General features: G+C 48.6%; 1 protein-coding gene across 1 annotated transcript in view; it reads right to left on the reverse strand.

Annotated features, from left to right (window-relative positions):
- The window catches only part of SFMBT1 (Scm like with four mbt domains 1), a 182,669-nt gene that overhangs the window by 111,569 nt on the left and 45,991 nt on the right, over positions 1 to 25,109 (reverse strand). The window contains exon 2 of the mRNA XM_075322086.1: positions 1,939 to 2,057. Coding sequence (XP_075178201.1) covers positions 1,939 to 2,047 — 109 coding nt within the window. The 5' untranslated portion in view covers positions 2,048 to 2,057. The remainder of the gene's footprint in view (positions 1 to 1,938; positions 2,058 to 25,109) is intronic.

Here is a 25,109-nt window from a genome sequence, read left to right on the forward strand (position 1 = left end):
ACATTTTGTATATTCTAACAAAGTTAGCATTGGTTTACGAGAACAATCCGTTCTGGGAGTGTGCTTGTAAACCAAGTTACTAGTCTAGCAAAGCATAGGAAATCATTGCAATGCAGACAATTCGTTCCACAACTTGTTCAATGTCCCATCCTGGTCCTTTATTGTGCCATATCACACACACGCACACACGCACACGCACACACACAGGCACACACGCACACACACACACCTTACCTCCCGCTTCTTGTAGTTCGCCACTACAGGATGTATATCGGAATGTACAGGACGTATATCGATTGAGGAACTTCCGCCGCCAGCGCGCTGACGTCAAAGGAATTAGCCACTTGCCTCCGATTGGTCAGCGCGCTGCCTTTGAGTAGCGGCTGGCAGTCGAAGTTCCTCCCTCGTCGCAATGGTTACCAGATACACATCCTGTACCGGCGAACTGCAAGATCCAGGAGACCGGCGATGGAACAAAAGGTAAGGTGCGCAAAATGTGTGTGCGCGGGTGCGTGTGCGTGGACTGCATGAGCGTGTTAGAGCGCGGTGGATGTATGGAACCGTATGTATGGAACCGGAAGTGTGTGCGGTGAGTATTTGCTCATACGGCAAAGCTTGCTCGTAAACCGAGTTACAAATTTACAGCAAGCTTTGCTCGTATATCGAAATACTCATACACCGAGTTACTCATTAACCGAGGTTCCACTGTATATCCACAATTGCATGTGTGACGCCCTGGCCGGGCCAGGTAGTCACAAATAGGAGACTGGTGTAATGCGGGGCCCTAACAAGGTGACAGCAGCCAAAGATTTAAGACCCTAGTCACCCCCCCCCCCCTCAGTGCTTGATGGGGACACCAGGGGGCGGAGCCAGGTGGTTGGACACGCCCACCGAGGAATTCGGATGGCCTGAGGCGGGAAAAGACAGTAGTTCAGTTCGAGAGTTCAGTGGAGGTCAGGCCTATGTGACAGGCCTGTAGCAGACTGACAAGTGCCAGGGTACGAGCCCGGGTACCTTTGGCTAGGAGGCAGACGGAGGCCTCTGTCTGCAGGAGCCGGGAAGACGGCTCGGTGGAACCGTGGTGGACCGGGACAGGGTAGTGGCCCTCCGCTACCGACCTGGGGAACCAACTCTGAAACCGAAGCACAAAAGGGGGGTACTCAGACCCTGAAGCTAGGTCCAGAAGCTACTGGGGGCTAGCTAATTAACTGATTGCGGCAAGGACTAAAAGGTCCTGTCCCACCCAAAGTTCCGACTGAAGGCAAAAGCCCAATGAGGGGGATAGAAAGCCACCGCCACGGCAGAGAGATCCCACTGGCCAGTGTCTGCGGGCAAAGGGCTCCTCAGGCAACCACAAGCCGGGGAGCGGACTCCTGAAATTGCCTTTCTCCCGCACCTGTTTTGTGATGGTGGACTACCTGCTCTTGTAGAGACCACCAACTGGGTGGGGGACCAGACTGCAGCCAGCTGCGGGCACCGACCATCACCTTGGTTTACCAGAGACTCGTGTGTTTACTAATAGTGAATACATCAGTGCCCTCCGGCCGCCAATCTCCCTGCACCGCCCAACTCCCCCAACGGATCCCGGGCCACCATCCCTACCCACGGATTGGTTAAAAACTTGCTGTGCAACATCTCCCACGGGTGCCCCGTAACTGCAGTGGTGGTGTCCACCTTCACCACATCCAGTGAGTGGTGTCTCGAACTTAAACACGGCTCCGGCCGTAAACCTACATCCCCACACCGCCAACCCCTTTTCGATCAGAGTGACCGCAGGACCCCCGGGTCCAGAGACCCTCGACCCACCCACTGAAGGTCCGGATACGAGCGGCTCGGCTGCCAAGCACGGGGCGGCACACATGTATTTCATTAACTGTAAATTATACGATAAAAGAAATAGCTATGCCAAAGTTTTATTATTTAGTCCTATACTTGTACCTTCATGGTTTTTCTCCTGGACGCTCATATCAGCATGTGAACTACCCGTGGTTATTGCAGGATTTGGTTGCTGAGCCTGTAACATCAGTGCAGCACGAAGATTTCCCATTCAACCAACACTAAAACAGAAACAATATATTAGACATTAAGTGAGCAAGCCGCCATTTGTTGTAGTAACACATTCGTAATATATATCTATCTATATCTATGAGTCCAACAATGTAGACCAGCTCACTCCTGTGAATCACCTGGATCCTCAGCTCACCTGGTTAACTCCGTTGTGCCCGGATCAGGACGTAGGAGTCCATCCATACAAATGTGAACAACAACAAGGCAGAGTCCAGCAATAACGTGAGGAATCCAGGATGCTGTTAAAATTTTTTTTCCTTTTTATTCATAAATTCATTAAAATATAATGGTCCAAGCAATTCAGAACAGCATTATCGCAGGAAAATAGCGCAGATAGGACTACGCGTTTCAGCGGTAAAATCCGCCTTCTTCACGGTCCAGAATCAGATATTGCTGGACTCTGCCATGTTGTTTATTTATATATATATATATATATATATATATATATATATATATATATATATATATATATATATATATATATATATATATATATATATATATATATATATATATATATATATATATATATTATATATATATATATATATTATAATCTCATCATTCACTATTCACCAAAGCTATACAAACCTCATGATACAAGATCTTATCCCGTCCATTTCCAAAATTCAGCAAATATTTATAAAATGATCACATTTGCATGCGTCCTAAACATTGCAGGAATAACCGTTCTGCACCTATGGGACATACTAATGTGCATTGATCACTTTTATAAATTATTTACAGGTATATAAAGTGGTCATATCAGTTGGGGTATAACTTTTGGGGCCCCCTCCATGAAACCTAGTTCTCTTTGCCATCAAGTAATGTCGCGGGCGGAGGAGGGGACGCTGCGCTCTCCCACTGCTCGGGTCCGGCTGCCGCTGCTGCTGCGGCCTCTGCTGCTTGGTGGCTCGAGCGATGGGCCGGATCCCGGGGACTCGAGCGGCGCTCCTCGCCCGTGAGTGAAAAGGGGATTGGTATTGGGGATTTATTGTCCGTGACGCCACCCACGGTTGTGGTGATTGTGTGGACACCACCGCTGCTCTGAATGGGGATCCCGGGAGCGGTGACAGGGAGCAGCAGAGTTGTTAGTTCTCCCCTCCGTGGGTAGGGGTGGGTTGTCCCGGGGCCCAGCGAGGAGGTGTAGGATGAGGGACGCGGGGGCAGCGCTGTGCCTCACGGCACGGTGGTACTCACTCAGCCTGAGACAATGACACAGTTCTCGGTAAAACACACGGCTGGAAAGACGGTTCCCACGGACGGCTGCTGTTTCTTTTCCCCGGTAGTTAACGGTAACTGTCACTTTTCCTGCACCTAAGTTCACTGTTGGTAGCGATGGATTCCCACCGGTAACCCGCTCCCCGACTTGGATATGGGCCGGAGGAGCCCCTCTTTGCCCGCAGGCGCTGGCCCTGAGAAACTGGTGCCTTGGCGGTGGCGGTGTCTCTCGCATAGGGTTGGACGGTTGCCTTCAATCGGGACTTAGTTGTTTGGAGACCCAGGAGGTCCCCTTCACTGATGGATTTGGCAAATTCACGGCGACTCCTAGCCTTGCCGGGGTCCGAAAGGCCCCTGCCAATGGTGCTGGCTTCTCCTTGTGTACCGGTCCGGTACCGCCGGGCCACCACCCGTCCACGGTCCTTACGGCAACTCCGATCAGCCTCCACTGCAGACTGTCACCGCCGTCTGCTAACCTTGCTGTCTCAGTCCGGGGCACACACCCGGACCAACTTCAGGCTTTCCAAACTGTCACTTTCACCCTCACTTCAACTCCTCTCACTTGCTCCTCTACCACTTCCTTCTCAAACTCAACTCTCACTAAAACTGCCTGGTTTTTCCGCCTCCAGGACTGGGAACTCCTCGGTGGGCGGAGCCAACCGCCTGGCCCACCCCCTGGTGTGGACATCAGCCCCTGGAGGAAGGCAACAAGGATTTAAGGTTTAGCTTTGGTGTACCTATCCGGGGTGTAGGGTGTGGTGGTGTCATTACCTGTGACCCCTGGCTTGCCCAGGGCATCACAGTAACATCACATTATCCTTAGTAAGATTAAGTAATTTAATTTGAAGGTGGGTGGGGGGGGGGTGCCAAAAGTTGGATATCAGATGAGTGACTTTCCCAAAGATAGATCATAAAATTTTAAAATGCCAGAAAAAAAAAACTTTATATATTTTCTCTATTCTGGCTAGAAGTTGGTGAACATACATTATCCTCTTGATATATTCCAAATCTACTGTTCAAACAAGAACTTCTAGCTGGTAACCGTCATTCACTATGGACTGTAAATACTCGCTGGTTGGATAAACAGTTCTTCGGGCCTCAAAATTTAAATTTTTTTTTTAAAAAAAAATAACGACAAATTAAAAATGTCCTTTATACTGTAATGTATGAGATACTATAGTCTATAAACCAAAAAACATAAAAAGGGAACCATAGATCAGAACAGTAAACTGCTGCATTGTGTGCAACTCAACGAATCCAAAAAAGTTTCACTTTCACTTCACTGACTTCGCCATTTATAGTTTATTACACATGAAATGAATAATCCAGTGAACTTTGCACCCACAACCAGTGAGGAAACAAAAACAGAATATAATCCTATACCCTCCATCTGTTTCTGGAAAAATTGAATGACAGCAATTTCTGAGGCTGCATCTCTTGATACCATGTACAACAAAAACAAAAACAAATAAATCTACAATTAGAAAATAAAAACATTAAAAATATATCGAACATGTTGCGCACACACACACACACACACACACACACACACACACACACACACAACCTACTTTTCACTCTCTAGTGTTTGTCTCTAAGGTAACTGACTACAACAAAAGTCTCCCAGTTGTAACTAGTGTCAAGGATGTGTCACGGTTGATAGACAGCCCTGTGGTGTCCGGCTGCAGACAGTCACTGCGTTTGGGTGCACAAACTGCTCCTTGAAATTCCATCCTTTCCTCTGGGGTGGGAATGGTGTTTTGTGAGTCTTCACTGTTACGGTTTACTCCGTGTCTTCATATACCTGCATGTCCCCTTGGTATGCTGCTGGTGATAAAGATAAATTTCTATATGGTCCAAATTGCAAACAGCTTGTAATCATCTGGAGAAACGCATGTGCGGTTCCTCTCTCTAAAAGCCCAGTCACACACAACGACTTACCAGCGATTCCGACAACGATACGACCTGATAAGGATCGCTGGTAAGTCGCTGGGAGGTCGCTGGGAGGTCGCTGGTGATATGTCACACAGTCAGACCTTACCAACGACGCAGTAATGATGAGCGACCTGTATAACGATCTCGGCGGCGGTGGGACCCTGATAGGACGTTGTTGGTAGGCATCAAACACAGATGCGTCCTGCCCAGCAGGACATCGCCTTTGAAGAAAATGGTCCAGACCATAGGTGTCACACATAATGAGATCGCTGGCGAGATCGTTGCTACGTCACAGAAACTGAGACTCAGCAATGATCTCGTTAGCGATCTCGTCGTGTGTGTGTGACGGGGCCTTAAGTCATCTTGGAGATATTGTTTGTTTGCTTTTCCCTGTGTGTTCTTTAGAGCTTAGTGGGGTTCACTAGTGCTCATCCTACCCTTATTAACTAGGGCCCAATTCAGGTTTAGCCAGGGCCAGGTATCCTGCTCAGCTCATAGGTGTGGAACATTATATCAGCGGTCACCAACTCCCCCTCCCCTAGACACAGGGCTTCCCCCTCCCCTAGACACAGGGCTTCCCACTCCCCTCCTTTTCCCCTATTCGCTCCTTATTTCCCTTAAACCTAGTGTGACACCCAGACCAGAGGACAAAATGGGAAGAAAAAAAAAAAAAAGCAACAACCATTTAAAAGAAATGAGAATTCATTCTGGCACCTCCCAAAGTTGATCAGGAGGAAATTAACCCCCTTTTAGGATTCTTTACCAGATTGATCATTTCACGATAATAATATTCTATACGTCAGAGTGTTTTTCTACCTCGGTAACTAATTTTTACATAATTTCGTTATTCTTGTCTCTGAATTTAAGACTGATACTTTAATATGTCCATGCTGTAGGCTTCTGTTTTCTATATGCCCCATACAATCCCGAGTGTATCTGTAGCGCCCCTGAACCCATCAGGGTACTAGTAGGTACTGCATCCTGACAAAGATGCAGGGTCTACCCCCAGGGACCTGGAAGACCAGTGCCGGTACCACCAAAAACACATGTCATCCCCAGTTCCCACTCCCAATAAGGGGTGACTGACTAGTCAGGGACCCAATGGATGGCCACACAGAGGTGGAGCCAGTCCAGTCCACTAGCCGACAACCCGGTGGGAAGGGACAGAGAGAACAACAGAGGAGTCCGGTAGTGACAGTTGAAGGGGACAGACGTGTCTCCAGACGGGGTCGTGTAACAGTGACCTAGGTGGCATAGGAGGGTGGTCGCCAGGGAGGGTACAGCCAGGTACCTCTGGAACCAGAGCACCAACAGGGCACAGGCCCCTAGGTCAGGCGACAGCTTCAGGCAACATGACAAACACCTGCACAGTGAGGGTACCTTCACGGACCTCACTGACCCAAAGAATCCGGGGGCACCAGCAGTAAAGATTGAGCCAGGGACTGTAACAGTACACCGACCCTACAGGGTTCGCACTGCCCGCTGTATGGACAAGAGACTGCCGACAGAAAGTAAGGGACCCACAACCGCTCCAAGCTATGGGGTTCCACCAACCAGTGAGAGGTTCCAGGGAAGGAGACTACCAGATCACCAAACCGGCACTGGGACAAAAGAGACCAGAGGTCTGCACCAGATGTCCTCAGAGCCACAGTTCAACATCACTGCAGCACTGCATCCCCATCGTGTGGTCTCCCTTATTTCTGCGCCGGATCCCACCATTCACTCCCTGGGGCGCAGCCCTGCTTGCGGAAGGCCTACCATCCAGGCTGCCATCACCATCAGCCCCAGCAGTAACCGACTGTGCAGCGGCAGTTTCATCACCATAACCGCAACGTGCAAGTGGCTTCACAATATAAACTCTGTCTCCCCTGTACATATTCCTTTTTAAAAAGCGTCCCCAGGGTCACGGAACCGGGCATCAGCCGTTACACAACCGTGACACTGCATCCTCGTACATATACGGCCCGGGACAGACTACCCCATAGCCCTGGGCGACACAGCTATCCCATTTGGTTATTTTGATAGGGCCATACAGGGAAAGCCAACGTGGAGCGGGGGCACCACTATTATCTTGGGATGCTTAACCTCTGCTGTTAGCCAGATCTGAATATGGAAATTTATCATCTTCTTCCCCAATTTGACTTTTGTCATTGTTATGCGGGCTTTACACGAGACGAGTTTTCGTGACGCACATCCGGCATCGTTCACGACGTCGTCTCGGGTGACACCTCCAAGCGACGCAGAATCGCTCACAAATCGTGAGTCGTGTACTAGTCGCTCAGTTTTAAAAAATTGTTTAATTAAAATGGCACCGGTTGTTCGTCGTACCTGGGGCAGCACACATTGCTCCGTGTGACACCCCGGGAACGATGAACACAGCTTACCTGCGTCCCACGGCTCCCGGCGGCTATGCGGAAGAAAGGAGGTGGGCAGGATGTTTACATCCCGCTCATCTCCGCCCCTCCGTTTCTATTGGCCGGCGTCTGTTTGATGTCGCTGTGACGCCGAACGTCCCTCCCCCTTTAGGATGTTCGCAGCCCACAGCGAGGTCGCTCAGCAGGTAAGTACGTGTGACGGAGGTTTTACGACTTTGTGCAACACGGGCAGCGATTTGCCCGTGACGCAGAAACGACGGTGGTGGGTATGATCGATCGTGAAATCGCACGATCGGTCGACTTGTGTAAAGCAGGCTTAAGTTGAGGGTCTCTCTGGTGTGTCGTTAACGAGTATTGGTATACTATTGAGGATAAAAAAAAAATATATGAATAAATATAGGGGTCAGGAGTAGAGATGAGCGAACCGGTCCCGGTTCGGCTCGAGGCGGTTCGCCGAACGGGGGGTCTGGCTCGAGTTCGGCTCGTCGAACGTTCGACGAACCGAACTCGAGCCCATAGGAAACAATGGCAGGCAATCACAAACACAGTAAAACACCTAGAAAACACCCTCAAAGGTGTCCAAAAGGTGACAAACAACTCACAACACAACACAAACACATGGGAAAGTGACAAGGACATGTACTCATGCGAAAACAAAACAGCTGGACAAGGAAAAAGAGGAGGACACACAGATATAGGCATGGCACGCCCTTCTAAAGTCATGTAAAACACCGCAAGGTGACTCCAAGCGGAGTCTCCCTTTTTTCCAAAAATTGGGCCCCACACACCCACCCCTTCAGTGGCAGCAGTTGTGCCCCAGTTGTACACTTCACAGCTAGATTTGCATCAAGCACATTCAAAAATACGCCATTCTTATCCGTCCCCAGGATGACACCGGGGTAGGTAGCAAAGTCTTTCCTGATCCCAGCTCTGTTCATCTTGGCTTCTTTTAAAAACACAGCAAGCAAGGGTTACTCCAAGCGGAGTCTCCCTTTTTTCCAAAAATTGGGCCCCACACACACCCACCCCTTCAGTGGCAGCACTTGGGCCCCAGTTGTACACTTCACAGCTAGATTTGCATCAAGCACATTCAAAAATACGCTATTCTTAACCGTCCCCAGGATGACACCGGGGTAGGTAGCAAAGTCTTTCCTGATCCCAGCTCTGTTCATCTTGGCTTCTTTTAAAAACACAGCAAGCAAGGGTTACTCCAAGCGGAGTCTCCCTTTTTTCCAAAAATTGGGCCCCACACACACCCACCCCTTCAGTGGCAGCAGTTGTGCCCCAGTTGTACACTTCACAGCTAGATTTGCATCAAGCACATTCAAAAATACGCTATTCTTAACCGTCCCCAGGATGACACCGGGGTAGGTAGCAAAGTCTTTCCTGATCCCAGCTCTGTTCATCTTGGCTTCTTTTAAAAACACAGCAAGCAAGGGTTACTCCAAGCGGAGTCTCCCTTTTTTCCAAAAATTGGGCCACACAGACACCCACCCATTCAGTGGCAGCACTTGGGCCCTAGTTGCAAACAGGATGTTTTGATTTGCATCAAGCACATTCAAAAATACGCTATTCTTAGCCGTCCACAGGATGACACCGGGGTAGGTAGCAAAGTCTTTCCTGATCCCAGCTCTGTTCATCTTGGCTTCTTTTAAAAACAATGTAAGCAAGGGTTACTCCAAGCGGAGTCTCCCCTTTTTTCCAAAAATTGGGCCCCACACACACCCACCCATTCAGTGGCAGCAGTTGTGCCCCAGTTGTACACTTCACAGCTAGATTTGCATCAAGCACATTCAAAAATACGCCATTCTTATCCGTCCCCAGGATGACACCGGGGTAGGTAGCAAAGTCTTTCCTGATCCCAGCTCTGTTCATCTTGGCTTCTTTTAAAAACACAGCAAGCAAGGGTTACTCCAAGCGGAGTCTCCCTTTTTTCCAAAAATTGGGCCACACAGACACCCACCCCATCAGTGGCAGCACTTGGGCCCTAGTTGCAAACAGGATGTTTTGATTTGCATCAAGCACATTCAAAAATACGCTATTCTTAGCCGTCCCCAGGATGACACTGGGGTAGGTAGCAAAGTCTTTGCTGACCCATGACTTGTTCATCTTGGCTTCTTTTAAAAACAATGTAAGCAAGGGTTACTCCAAGCGGAGTCTCCCCTTTTTTCCAAAAATTGGGCCCCACACACACCCACCCATTCAGTGGCAGCAGTTGTGCCCCAGTTGTACACTTCACAGCTAGATTTGCATCAAGCACATTCAAAAATACGCCATTCTTATCCGTCCCCAGGATGACACCGGGGTAGGTAGCAAAGTCTTTCCTGATCCCAGCTCTGTTCATCTTGGCTTCTTTTAAAAACACAGCAAGCAAGGGTTACTCCAAGCGGAGTCTCCCTTTTTTCCAAAAATTGGGCCACACAGACACCCACCACATCAGTGGCAGCACTTGGGCCCTAGTTGCAAACAGGATGTTTTGATTTGCATCAAGCACATTCCAAATCCACAAGCATTTACTCTCCCCAGGATGACACAGGGGTAGTAAATTCCTTCTGGATCCATGACTTGTTCATTTTGATGAACGTCAGTCTGTCCACATTGTCACTGGACAGACGCGTGCGCTTATCTGTCAGCACACACCCAGCAGCACTGAATACACGTTCAGAGACAACGCTGGCAGCTGGACACGACAAAATCTCCAAGGCGTAAGTTGCGAGCTCTGGCCATTTTTGTAGGTTTGAAGCCCAAAAGGAGCAAGGCTCCAGTTGCACAGTCATGGCATCGATGTTCATTTGGAGATACTCCTGTATCATCCTCTCCAGCCGTTGACTATGTGTCAGACTTGTTGTCTCTGGTGGCCTTGCAAAAGAGGGTCTAAAAAAATTATGAAAAGATTCCATAAAATTGCTGTTACCGGCACCAGAAAAGGTCCTACTGGTACGGGTAGACTGTTGAAGATGACGAGACCGTCCCATGTTTGTCAAGTTACAACTGGGAGATTCACTCCCTGCACCTGCACGGTTGTTTGGTGGAAAAGCCGAGCTAAGATCTAGTAACAGCTTCTGCTGATACTCCTGCATACGTGCGTCCCTTTCTATGGCTGGAATTATGTCACAAAATTTGGACTTGTACCGGGGATCTAATAGTGTGGCAATCCAGTAGTCATCATCACTTCTAATTTTGACAATACGACTGTCATGTTGGAGGTAGTGCAACAAAAAGGCACTCATGTGTCTTGCGCAGCCATGCGGACCAAGTCCATGCTGTGTTTGTGGCATAGAGGTGCTACCCGTTCTTTCTTCCTCTGACATCTGACCCCAACCTCTTTCAACTGAAATTTGACCAAGGTCTCCCTCATCCGCTGAGTCTTCCATGTCCATGGACAGTTCGTCCTCCATTTCTTCATGTTCTCCTGCACCTTGCTCAACATTTCGCCTGCTACTATGCGCCCTTGTCGATCCCTGTCCCCCATGGTCCCATGCCTGCTGCGTTGGTGATGATGAACGTCTGGACCTTCGTGATGTTGTTGTCCCTTGCGCATATGAATCCTCCTGTAGTTCCTCCCCTTCATGTTGTCCCACCCCCTGACTCCGAATAGTGTTTAGCGTGTGCTCCAGCATGTAAATGACTGGAATCGTCATGCTGATAATGGCATTGTCAGAGCTAAACATATTCGTCGCCATGTCGAAACTGTGCAGAAGGGTGCATAGGTCCTTGATCTGAGACCACTCCATCAGGGTGATCTGCCCCACCTCTGCATCTCGTTGGCCCAGGCTATACGTCATGACGTATTGCACCAGGGCTCTGCGGTGCTGCCACAGTCGCTGTAACATGTGGAGAGTTGAATTCCAGCGTGTCGCCACATCGCATTTCAGGCGATGAACCGGCAGGCCGAAAGACTTCTGGAGCGATGCAAGTCGCTCTGCTGCGGCGCTTGAACGGCGGAAGTGAGCTGACAGTTTTCGTGCCCTGTTCAGAAGGCCATCTAGGCCGGGATAGTGTGTTAAAAATTGCTGCACGACAAGGTTCAACACGTGAGCCATACAAGGTACGTGTGTCACCTTGCCCAGGCGAAGTGCCGCACCCAGGTTTGCAGCATTGTCGCACACGGCCTTACCAGGCTGCAGTTTGAGTGGAGACAACCATTTATTAAACTCGGACCGCAAAGCTGACCACAACTCCTCACCTGTGTGACTCTTATTACCAAGACATGTCAAGCTAAAGACCGCCTGATGCCGTTGCGCTCTGCTGCCAGCATAGTAATGAGGGGTGCGTGATTCCTTCTGCGCAGTGAGAACGCTGGTGGCCTGACCAGGCAGGCTTGGGGCGGAGGTGGAGGACCCAGATGAGGTGGAGGATGCAGAAGCAGTGGCGGAACTTGGACAGACAGAGGATTGACACACAAGTCGTGGGGACGGCAAGACTTGTGCAGCAGACCCTTCACCATCTATCACCATAGTTACCCAGTGCCCAGTCAGCGACATGTAACGTCCCTGTCCATGCTTACTGGTCCAAGTATCGGTGGTGAAATGCACCCGTTCACACACAGAGTTTCTCAAGGAAGCGGTGATGTTGTGTGCGACATGCTGGTGTAGCGCGGGCACACCTTTCTTAGAGAAGTAGTGGCGACTAGGCATCTGGTACTGGGGCACAGCGACAGACATAAGGTCTCTAAAATCCTGTGTGTCCACTAGGCGGAAAGGCAGCATTTCGGTAGCCAACAGCTTACAGAGGGATAGAGTCAACCTCTTAGCTTTGTCATGGGTCGGAGGAAGTGGCCTTTTATTTGACCACATCTGAGGGACAGAGATCTGGCTGCTGTGTGTAGACGGTGTTGAGTAGGGTGTCCCTTGAAAAATGCAGGTTTGTGAGGAAAGTGCAGGCGGAGACATGATGTTGCCTTCATCCAACGTTGGTGCTATCGATGTCTGAGAGAGCTGTACACACTCACTTGTTTCCCCTTCCAAACCAACTGACGACCTTACAAGCAAACTGCCTGTTGCGGTTACAGTGGTGGAAGTTTTGCGTGGAAAAACAGGTGTGGCAGCTGTCCCCACAGTCCTAGAAGATGAAGAGCGCGCGGATGCAGTGGAAGGGGCGGGCGGTGGATGGTTCGCTCCACTAGGCCGCATTGCAGCACGGTGAGCTTCCCACCGGGACTTATGATATTTAGTCATGTGACGATTCATGGAAGAAGTTGTCAAACTGCTGAGGTTTTGACCTCTACTAACAGAATCATGACAAATGTTACATATCACATGAGTTGGGCGATCTTTTTCGATGTGAAAAAAGGACCAGGCTAGGCAAGGCTTAGAGGCCATGCGACCTGTTGATCCACCCCGAATAATGCTCATAGGCAGAGTGGTGGCTGAGGATGCAGTTGTAGACGTGCTACCAGTGCTCCGACTCTGTCCAGGAAGGCGCAAGGTAACTTCGTCGTCGGTTGCATCCTCCTCCACCGCCTCTGTTGACCTCCTCGAGTGCCTGACTGGGGGTTGACAGTAGGTGGGATCTAGAACGTCATCATCAATTGTTGTGTTTGCACTCCCCTCCCCCTCAGACCGAGCCTCTTCTTGCCCTGACGGAATATTTAAGTTGTCATCCCAATCGGGTATCTGCGTCTCATCTTCATCAGTATGTTCCTCATTGTCTATAACCACAGGTGTTACAGTTTGTGACAAAGGGTCAACATTATGCTCAGAAACTTGGTCCTCACGGCCTGAATCTGAGTCACAAAGGTTCTGGGCATCACTGCAGACCATTTCCTGTTCTGTACTCACTGTAGCTTGGGAGCAGACCTCTGATTCCCAGGCTATAGTGTGACTGAACAGCTCTGCAGACTCAGCCATCTCAGTTCCACCATACTGTGCAGGGCTGATGGAGACTTCAGAGCTGGGAGAAAGCAAGTTTGATTGGGATGACAACTCAGAGGACTGGTGTTTTTTGGATGCGGTACTTGAAGTGGCAGAGAGGGCACTTGTTGGACCACTTGAGATCCATTCAAGCATTTTCCTTTTTTGCCCATCATCTACCTTTGTTCCTGTTGTTCGTGTCCGTAACAAAGGGAGCACATCGGATTGTCCACGGTAAGTAGTAGACATCTTACTTTTGCTGGTAGATGGTCTATCTTCAGCAGATGATAATGGAGCTTTGCCACCTTCCCCACGGACAAAACCTTTTTTGCCTTTTCCACCACGCCTCTTCCCCTTTCCACCAGCATCTGTCATTTTGCCACTCATGTTGATTGCGACAAGATTGTGGACTGAAAATGTGGTAGTAAAAATTGAGAGGTGGTGAAGATTGCAGTGGTGGTCTAGCTTTATTAACAGCAGAATAATAAAGAATAAATATCCCTGACAATGCAACTTAGTTATAATTAGTTGTAGTGTGCAACGCAGGCAGACGCGCTCTGCAAATGTCTTTGCACTAGTGGGACTATAGCAAAGTCCAATAGCCACGTATAGGATGCCACTAGGTACACTGAGTGTTTGCTAGTATAATGGCTTGGTTAGAATGAGTTGTAGTGTGCAACGCAGGCAGACGCGCTCTGCAAATGTCTTTGCACTAGTGGGACTATAGCAAAGTCCAATAGCCACGTATAGGATGCCACTAGGTACACTGAGTGTTTGCTAGTATAATGGCTTGGTTAGAATGAGTTGTAGTGTGCAACGCAGGCAGACGCGCTCTGCAAATGTCTTTGCACTAGTGGGACTATAGCAAAGTCCAATAGCCACGTATAGGATGCCACTAGGTACACTGAGTGTTTGCTAGTATAATGGCTTGGTTAGAATGAGTTGTAGTGTGCAACGCAGGCAGACGCGCTCTGCAAATGTCTTTGCACTAGTGGGACTATAGCAAAGTCCAATAGCCACGTATAGGATGCCACTAGGTACACTGAGTGTTTGCTAGTATAATGGCTTGGTTAGAATGAGTTGTAGTGTGCAACGCAGGCAGACGCGCTCTGCAAATGTCTTTGCACTAGTGGGACTATAGCAAAGTCCAATAGCCACGTATAGGATGCCACTAGGTACACTGAGTGTTTGCTAGTATAATGGCTTGGTTAGAATGAGTTGTAGTGTGCAACGCAGGCAGACGCGCTCTGCAAATGTCTTTGCACTAGTGGGACTATAGCAAAGTCCAATAGCCACGTATAGGATGCCACTAGGTACACTGAGTGTTTGCTAGTATAATGGCTTGGTTAGAATGAGTTGTAGTGTGCAACGCAGGCAGACGCGCTCTGCAAATGTCTTTGCACTAGTGGGACTATAGCAAAGTCCAATAGCCACGTATAGGATGCCACTAGGTACACTGAGTGTTTGCTAGTATAATGGCTTGGTTAGAATGAGTTGTAGTGTGCAACGCAGGCAGACGCGCTCTGCAAATGTCTTTGCACTAGTGGGACTATAGCAAAGTCCAATAGCCACGTATAGGATGCCACTAGGTACACTGAGTGTTTGCTAGTATAATGGCTTGGTTAGAATGAGTTGTAGTGTGCAACGCAGGCAGACGCGCTCTGCAAATGTCTTTGCACTAGTGGGACTATAGCAAAGTCCAATAGCCACGTATAGGATGCCACTAGGTACACTGAGTGTTTGCTAGTATAATGGCTTGGTTAGAATGAGTTGTAGTGTGCAACGCAGGCAGACGCGCTCTGCAAATGTCTTTGCACTAGTGGGACTATAGCAAAGTCCAATAGCCACGTATAGGATGCCACTAGGTACACTGAGTGTTTGCTAGTATAATGGCTTGGTTAGAATGAGTTGTAGTGTGCAACGCAGGCAGACGCGCTCTGCAAATGTCTTTGCACTAGTGGGACTATAGCAAAGTCCAATAGCCACGTATAGGATGCCACTAGGTACACTGAGTGTTTGCTAGTATAATGGCTTGGTTAGAATGAGTTGTAGTGTGCAACGCAGGCAGACGCGCTCTGCAAATGTCTTTGCACTAGTGGGACTATAGCAAAGTCCAATAGCCACGTATAGGATGCCACTAGGTACACTGAGTGTTTGCTAGTATAATGGCTTGGTTAGAATGAGTTGTAGTGTGCAACGCAGGCAGACGCGCTCTGCAAATGTCTTTGCACTAGTGGGACTATAGCAAAGTCCAATAGCCACGTATAGGATGCCACTAGGTACACTGAGTGTTTGCTAGTATAATGGCTTGGTTAGAATGAGTTGTAGTGTGCAACGCAGGCAGACGCGCTCTGCAAATGTCTTTGCACTAGTGGGACTATAGCAAAGTCCAATAGCCACGTATAGGATGCCACTAGGTACACTGAGTGTTTGCTAGTATAATGGCTTGGTTAGAATGAGTTGTAGTGTGCAACGCAGGCAGACGCGCTCTGCAAATGTCTTTGCACTAGTGGGACTATAGCAAAGTCCAATAGCCACGTATAGGATGCCACTAGGTACACTGAGTGTTTGCTAGTATAATGGCTTGGTTAGAATGAGTTGTAGTGTGCAACGCAGGCAGACGCGCTCTGCAAATGTCTTTGCACTAGTGGGACTATAGCAAAGTCCAATAGCCACGTATAGGATGCCACTAGGTACACTGAGTGTTTGCTAGTATAATGGCTTGGTTAGAATGAGTTGTAGTGTGCAACGCAGGCAGACGCGCTCTGCAAATGTCTTTGCACTAGTGGGACTATAGCAAAGTCCAATAGCCACGTATAGGATGCCACTAGGTACACTGAGTGTTTGCTAGTATAATGGCTTGGTTAGAATGAGTTGTAGTGTGCAACGCAGGCAGACGCGCTCTGCAAATGTCTTTGCACTAGTGGGACTATAGCAAAGTCCAATAGCCACGTATAGGATGCCACTAGGTACACTGAGTGTTTGCTAGTATAATGGCTTGATTAGAATGAGTTGTAGTGTGCAACGCAGGCAGACGCGCTCTGCAAATGTCTTTGCACTAGTGGGACTATAGCAAAGTCCAATAGCCACGTATAGGATGCCACTAGGTACACTGAGTGTTTGCTAGTATAATGGCTTGGTTAGAATGAGTTGTAGTGTGCAATGCAGGCAGACGCGCTCTGCAAATGTCTTTGCACTAGTGGGACTATAGCAAAGTCCAATAGCCACGTATAGGATGCCACTAGGTACACTGAGTGTTTGCTAGTATAATGGCTTAGTTATCAGTTGGAGTGTGCAGAGGACAAGAGGGTACAGTGGCAGGATTGTGGTGCTCTGGGTAGAGGAATGGAAGACTGCCTTTCTATTCCCTCCTAATGGTGAAATGCAGGTAGGAAATCCCTGACCTGGGCTACACAGACGCTGTTGCTGTTTGCAGGACCTGTCACCTATGGCTCTCTGACCCTGCCGGTTGGAGCCCTTAAAAGGACTGCTATAAAGTGCTCTCCCTAAGCTGTCTAACGCTGTGTATGCAGCGCATACAGCTGTATCGGCTATAGGACTCAGGAAGACGGAGCTGCGACAGTGATGTCTGACACCAAAGACGCAGAAGGCAGATAATGGCGTCCGTGAAGAAAATGTCCGGTTTTATAATGCAGGGACATGTGACATGCAGATCCTATCACACATGCCGTTGCTTCTCTGGCTCAAAGTCCACTTAGCTGTGTGTGTGTCTGGGATTGGCTGACATGCTGGCCCGCCCCACAAGACGCGCGCACTTAGGGAAGGAAGACAAGAAAAAAAAAAAAAAAAAATGGCGATCGCCATTATAGAAACAGCAGTGATCTGAAGGCGCTGTTCACGCACACTATACACTGAAATGTGATAATAGTTTGATTCACAGAGTGACTTACACTATTACAGCAGAAACCAAGCTATGATTTAGCTGTTTTTTGGCTGCTAGAACCGTTCTCGAACGTTTCTAGAACTACCGAGCTTTTGCAAAAAGCTCGAGTTCTAGTTCGATCTAGAACATGCCCCAAAATCACTCGAGCCGCGAACTGGAGAACCACGAACCACGAACCGCGCTCAACTCTAAACATAACACAGCATGTAGTGTTGTCATAGCTACAATTAAAGCCTTTTTAGTGTTTATGATGGTAACTTGCATGTGGCAGCTCCGTGCCCATATGGAGTGCAGTATATGTTAAACTGACCTGCTTTAAACGTTTTTCTAATTATGTAATGTGTTTTTCCATAGTAGCAATAAAGGAATGTAGCCCTTAAATAACTGCCAGCTGATCATTTTATTTCTCCTGACTAGAGTTGAGCGCGGTTCGTGGTTCGTGGTTCTCCAGTTCGCGGCTCGAGTGATTTTGGGGCATGTTCTAGATCGAACTAGAACTCGAGCTTTTTGCAAAAGCTCGGTAGTTCTAGAAACGTTCGAGAACGGTTCTAGCAGCCAAAAAACAGCTAAATCATAGCTTGGTTTCTGCTGTAATAGTGTAAGTCACTCTGTGAATCAAACTATTATCACATTTCAGTGTATAGTGTGCGTGAACAGCGCCTTCAGATCACTGCTGTTTCTATAATGGCGATCGCCATTTTTTTTTTTTTTTTTTCTTGTCTTCCTTCCCTAAGTGCGCGCGTCTTGTGGGGCGGGCCAGCATGTCAGCCAATCCCAGACACACACACAGCTAAGTGGACTTTGAGCCAGAGAAGCAACGGCATGTGTGATAGGATCTGCATGTCACATGTCCCTGCATTATAAAACCGGACATTTTCTTCACGGACGCCATTATCTGCCTTCTGCGTCTTTGGTGTCAGACATCACTGTCGCAGCTCCGTCTTCCTGAGTCCTATAGCCGATACAGCTGTATGCGCTGCATACACAGCGTTAGACAGCTTAGGGAGAGCACTTTATAGCAGTCCTTTTAAGGGCTCCAACCGGCAGGGTCAGAGAGCCATAGGTGACAGGTCCTGCAAACAGCAACAGCGTCTGTGTAGCCCAGGTCAGGGATTTCCTACCTGCATTTCACCATTAGGAGGGAATAGAAAGGCAGTCTTCCATTCCTCTACCCAGAGCACCACAATCCTGCCACTGTACCCTCTTGTCCTCTGCACACTCCAACTGATAACTAAGCCATTATACTAGCAAACACTCAGTGTACCTAGTGGCATCCTATACGTGGCTATTGGACTTTGCTATAGTCCCACTAGTGCAAAGACATTTGCAGAGCGCGTCTGCCTGCATTGCACACTACAACTCATTCTAACCAAGCCATTATACTAGCAAACACTCAGTGTACCTAGTGGCATCCTATACGTGGCTATTGGACTTTGCTATAGTCCCACTAGTGCAAAGACATTTGCAGAGCGCGTCTGCCTGCGTTGCACACTACAACTCATTCTAACCAAGCCATTATACTAGCAAACACTCAGTGTACCTAGTGGCATCCTATACGTGGCTATTGGACTTTGCTATAGTCCCACTAGTGCAAAGACATTTGCAGAGCGCGTCTGCCTGCGTTGCACACTACAACTCATTCTAACCAAGCCATTATACTAGCAAACACTCAGTGTACCTAGTGGCATCCTATACGTGGCTATTGGACTTTGCTATAGTCCCACTAGTGCAAAGACATTTGCAGAGCGCGTCTGCCTGCGTTGCACACTACAACTCATTCTAACCAAGCCATTATACTAGCAAACACTCAGTGTACCTAGTGGCATCCTATACGTGGCTATTGGACTTTGCTATAGTCCCACTAGTGCAAAGACATTTGCAGAGCGCGTCTGCCTGCGTTGCACACTACAACTCATTCTAACCAAGCCATTATACTAGCAAACACTCAGTGTACCTAGTGGCATCCTATACGTGGCTATTGGACTTTGCTATAGTCCCACTAGTGCAAAGACATTTGCAGAGCGCGTCTGCCTGCGTTGCACACTACAACTCATTCTAACCAAGCCATTATACTAGCAAACACTCAGTGTACCTAGTGGCATCCTATACGTGGCTATTGGACTTTGCTATAGTCCCACTAGTGCAAAGACATTTGCAGAGCGCGTCTGCCTGCGTTGCACACTACAACTCATTCTAACCAAGCCATTATACTAGCAAACACTCAGTGTACCTAGTGGCATCCTATACGTGGCTATTGGACTTTGCTATAGTCCCACTAGTGCAAAGACATTTGCAGAGCGCGTCTGCCTGCGTTGCACACTACAACTCATTCTAACCAAGCCATTATACTAGCAAACACTCAGTGTACCTAGTGGCATCCTATACGTGGCTATTGGACTTTGCTATAGTCCCACTAGTGCAAAGACATTTGCAGAGCGCGTCTGCCTGCGTTGCACACTACAACTCATTCTAACCAAGCCATTATACTAGCAAACACTCAGTGTACCTAGTGGCATCCTATACGTGGCTATTGGACTTTGCTATAGTCCCACTAGTGCAAAGACATTTGCAGAGCGCGTCTGCCTGCGTTGCACACTACAACTCATTCTAACCAAGCCATTATACTAGCAAACACTCAGTGTACCTAGTGGCATCCTATACGTGGCTATTGGACTTTGCTATAGTCCCACTAGTGCAAAGACATTTGCAGAGCGCGTCTGCCTGCGTTGCACACTACAACTCATTCTAACCAAGCCATTATACTAGCAAACACTCAGTGTACCTAGTGGCATCCTATACGTGGCTATTGGACTTTGCTATAGTCCCACTAGTGCAAAGACATTTGCAGAGCGCGTCTGCCTGCGTTGCACACTACAACTCATTCTAACCAAGCCATTATACTAGCAAACACTCAGTGTACCTAGTGGCATCCTATACGTGGCTATTGGACTTTGCTATAGTCCCACTAGTGCAAAGACATTTGCAGAGCGCGTCTGCCTGCGTTGCACACTACAACTCATTCTAACCAAGCCATTATACTAGCAAACACTCAGTGTACCTAGTGGCATCCTATACGTGGCTATTGGACTTTGCTATAGTCCCACTAGTGCAAAGACATTTGCAGAGCGCGTCTGCCTGCGTTGCACACTACAACTCATTCTAACCAAGCCATTATACTAGCAAACACTCAGTGTACCTAGTGGCATCCTATACGTGGCTATTGGACTTTGCTATAGTCCCACTAGTGCAAAGACATTTGCAGAGCGCGTCTGCCTGCGTTGCACACTACAACTCATTCTAACCAAGCCATTATACTAGCAAACACTCAGTGTACCTAGTGGCATCCTATACGTGGCTATTGGACTTTGCTATAGTCCCACTAGTGCAAAGACATTTGCAGAGCGCGTCTGCCTGCGTTGCACACTACAACTCATTCTAACCAAGCCATTATACTAGCAAACACTCAGTGTACCTAGTGGCATCCTATACGTGGCTATTGGACTTTGCTATAGTCCCACTAGTGCAAAGACATTTGCAGAGCGCGTCTGCCTGCGTTGCACACTACAACTCATTCTAACCAAGCCATTATACTAGCAAACACTCAGTGTACCTAGTGGCATCCTATACGTGGCTATTGGACTTTGCTATAGTCCCACTAGTGCAAAGACATTTGCAGAGCGCGTCTGCCTGCGTTGCACACTACAACTCATTCTAACCAAGCCATTATACTAGCAAACACTCAGTGTACCTAGTGGCATCCTATACGTGGCTATTGGACTTTGCTATAGTCCCACTAGTGCAAAGACATTTGCAGAGCGCGTCTGCCTGCGTTGCACACTACAACTCATTCTAACCAAGCCATTATACTAGCAAACACTCAGTGTACCTAGTGGCATCCTATACGTGGCTATTGGACTTTGCTATAGTCCCACTAGTGCAAAGACATTTGCAGAGCGCGTCTGCCTGCGTTGCACACTACAACTCATTCTAACCAAGCCATTATACTAGCAAACACTCAGTGTACCTAGTGGCATCCTATACGTGGCTATTGGACTTTGCTATAGTCCCACTAGTGCAAAGACATTTGCAGAGCGCGTCTGCCTGCGTTGCACACTACAACTCATTCTAACCAAGCCATTATACTAGCAAACACTCAGTGTACCTAGTGGCATCCTATACGTGGCTATTGGACTTTGCTATAGTCCCACTAGTGCAAAGACATTTGCAGAGCGCGTCTGCCTGCGTTGCACACTACAACTCATTCTAACCAAGCCATTATACTAGCAAACACTCAGTGTACCTAGTGGCATCCTATACGTGGCTATTGGACTTTGCTATAGTCCCACTAGTGCAAAGACATTTGCAGAGCGCGTCTGCCTGCGTTGCACACTACAACTAATTATAACTAAGTTGCATTGTCAGGGATATTTATTCTTTATTATTCTGCTGTTAATAAAGCTAGACCACCACTGCAATCTTCACCACCTCTCAATTTTTACTACCACATTTTCAGTCCACAATCTTGTCGCAATCAACATGAGTGGCAAAATGACAGATGCTGGTGGAAAGGGGAAGAGGCGTGGTGGAAAAGGCAAAAAAGGTTTTGTCCGTGGGGAAGGTGGCAAAGCTCCATTATCATCTGCTGAAGATAGACCATCTACCAGCAAAAGTAAGATGTCTACTACTTACCGTGGACAATCCGATGTGCTCCCTTTGTTACGGACACGAACAACAGGAACAAAGGTAGATGATGGGCAAAAAAGGAAAATGCTTGAATGGATCTCAAGTGGTCCAACAAGTGCCCTCTCTGCCACTTCAAGTACCGCATCCAAAAAACACCAGTCCTCTGAGTTGTCATCCCAATCAAACTTGCTTTCTCCCAGCTCTGAAGTCTCCATCAGCCCTGCACAGTATGGTGGAACTGAGATGGCTGAGTCTGCAGAGCTGTTCAGTCACACTATAGCCTGGGAATCAGAGGTCTGCTCCCAAGCTACAGTGAGTACAGAACAGGAAATGGTCTGCAGTGATGCCCAGAACCTTTGTGACTCAGATTCAGGCCGTGAGGACCAAGTTTCTGAGCATAATGTTGACCCTTTGTCACAAACTGTAACACCTGTGGTTATAGACAATGAGGAACATACTGATGAAGATGAGACGCAGATACCCGATTGGGATGACAACTTAAATATTCCGTCAGGGCAAGAAGAGGCTCGGTCTGAGGGGGAGGGGAGTGCAAACACAACAATTGATGATGACGTTCTAGATCCCACCTACTGTCAACCCCCAGTCAGGCACTCGAGGAGGTCAACAGAGGCGGTGGAGGAGGATGCAACCGACGACGAAGTTACCTTGCGCCTTCCTGGACAGAGTCGGAGCACTGGTAGCACGTCTACAACTGCATCCTCAGCCACCACTCTGCCTATGAGCATTATTCGGGGTGGATCAACAGGTCGCATGGCCTCTAAGCCTTGCCTAGCCTGGTCCTTTTTTCACATCGAAAAAGATCGCCCAACTCATGTGATATGTAACATTTGTCATGATTCCGTTAGTAGAGGTCAAAACCTCAGCAGTTTGACAACTTCTTCCATGAATCGTCACATGACTAAATATCATAAGTCCCGGTGGGAAGCTCACCGTGCTGCAATGCGGCCTAGTGGAGCGAACCATCCACCGCCCGCCCCTTCCACTGCATCCGCGCGCTCTTCATCTTCTAGGACTGTGGGGACAGCTGCCACACCTGTTTTTCCACGCAAAACTTCCACCACTGTAACCGCAACAGGCAGTTTGCTTGTAAGGTCGTCAGTTGGTTTGGAAGGGGAAACAAGTGAGTGTGTACAGCTCTCTCAGACATCGATAGCACCAACGTTGGATGAAGGCAACATCATGTCTCCGCCTGCACTTTCCTCACAAACCTGCATTTTTCAAGGGACACCCTACTCAACACCGTCTACACACAGCAGCCAGATCTCTGTCCCTCAGATGTGGTCAAATAAAAGGCCACTTCCTCCGACCCATGACAAAGCTAAGAGGTTGACTCTATCCCTCTGTAAGCTGTTGGCTACCGAAATGCTGCCTTTCCGCCTAGTGGACACACAGGATTTTAGAGACCTTATGTCTGTCGCTGTGCCCCAGTACCAGATGCCTAGTCGCCACTACTTCTCTAAGAAAGGTGTGCCCGCGCTACACCAGCATGTCGCACACAACATCACCGCTTCCTTGAGAAACTCTGTGTGTGAACGGGTGCATTTCACCACCGATACTTGGACCAGTAAGCATGGACAGGGACGTTACATGTCGCTGACTGGGCACTGGGTAACTATGGTGATAGATGGTGAAGGGTCTGCTGCACAAGTCTTGCCGTCCCCACGACTTGTGTGTCAATCCTCTGTCTGTCCAAGTTCCGCCACTGCTTCTGCATCCTCCACCTCATCTGGGTCCTCCACCTCCGCCCCAAGCCTGCCTGGTCAGGCCACCAGCGTTCTCACTGCGCAGAAGGAATCACGCACCCCTCATTACTATGCTGGCAGCAGAGCGCAACGGCATCAGGCGGTCTTTAGCTTGACATGTCTTGGTAATAAGAGTCACACAGGTGAGGAGTTGTGGTCAGCTTTGCGGTCCGAGTTTAATAAATGGTTGTCTCCACTCAAACTGCAGCCTGGTAAGGCCGTGTGCGACAATGCTGCAAACCTGGGTGCGGCACTTCGCCTGGGCAAGGTGACACACGTACCTTGTATGGCTCACGTGTTGAACCTTGTCGTGCAGCAATTTTTAACACACTATCCCGGCCTAGATGGCCTTCTGAACAGGGCACGAAAACTGTCAGCTCACTTCCGCCGTTCAAGCGCCGCAGCAGAGCGACTTGCATCGCTCCAGAAGTCTTTCGGCCTGCCGGTTCATCGCCTGAAATGCGATGTGGCGACACGCTGGAATTCAACTCTCCACATGTTACAGCGACTGTGGCAGCACCGCAGAGCCCTGGTGCAATACGTCATGACGTATAGCCTGGGCCAACGAGATGCAGAGGTGGGGCAGATCACCCTGATGGAGTGGTCTCAGATCAAGGACCTATGCACCCTTCTGCACAGTTTCGACATGGCGACGAATATGTTTAGCTCTGACAATGCCATTATCAGCATGACGATTCCAGTCATTTACATGCTGGAGCACACGCTAAACACTATTCGGAGTCAGGGGGTGGGACAACATGAAGGGGAGGAACTACAGGAGGATTCATATGCGCAAGGGACAACAACATCACGAAGGTCCAGACGTTCATCATCACCAACGCAGCAGGCATGGGACCATGGGGGACAGGGATCGACAAGGGCGCATAGTAGCAGGCGAAATGTTGAGCAAGGTGCAGGAGAACATGAAGAAATGGAGGACGAACTGTCCATGGACATGGAAGACTCAGCGGATGAGGGAGACCTTGGTCAAATTTCAGTTGAAAGAGGTTGGGGTCAGATGTCAGAGGAAGAAAGAACGGGTAGCACCTCTATGCCACAAACACAGCATGGACTTGGTCCGCATGGCTGCGCAAGACACATGAGTGCCTTTTTGTTGCACTACCTCCAACATGACAGTCGTATTGTCAAAATTAGAAGTGATGATGACTACTGGATTGCCACACTATTAGATCCCCGGTACAAGTCCAAATTTTGTGACATAATTCCAGCCATAGAAAGGGACGCACGTATGCAGGAGTATCAGCAGAAGCTGTTACTAGATCTTAGCTCGGCTTTTCCACCAAACAAC

This window comes from Anomaloglossus baeobatrachus, chromosome 8 (genome assembly GCF_048569485.1).
Source record: "Anomaloglossus baeobatrachus isolate aAnoBae1 chromosome 8, aAnoBae1.hap1, whole genome shotgun sequence".
Lineage (NCBI taxonomy): Eukaryota > Metazoa > Chordata > Amphibia > Anura > Aromobatidae > Anomaloglossus > Anomaloglossus baeobatrachus.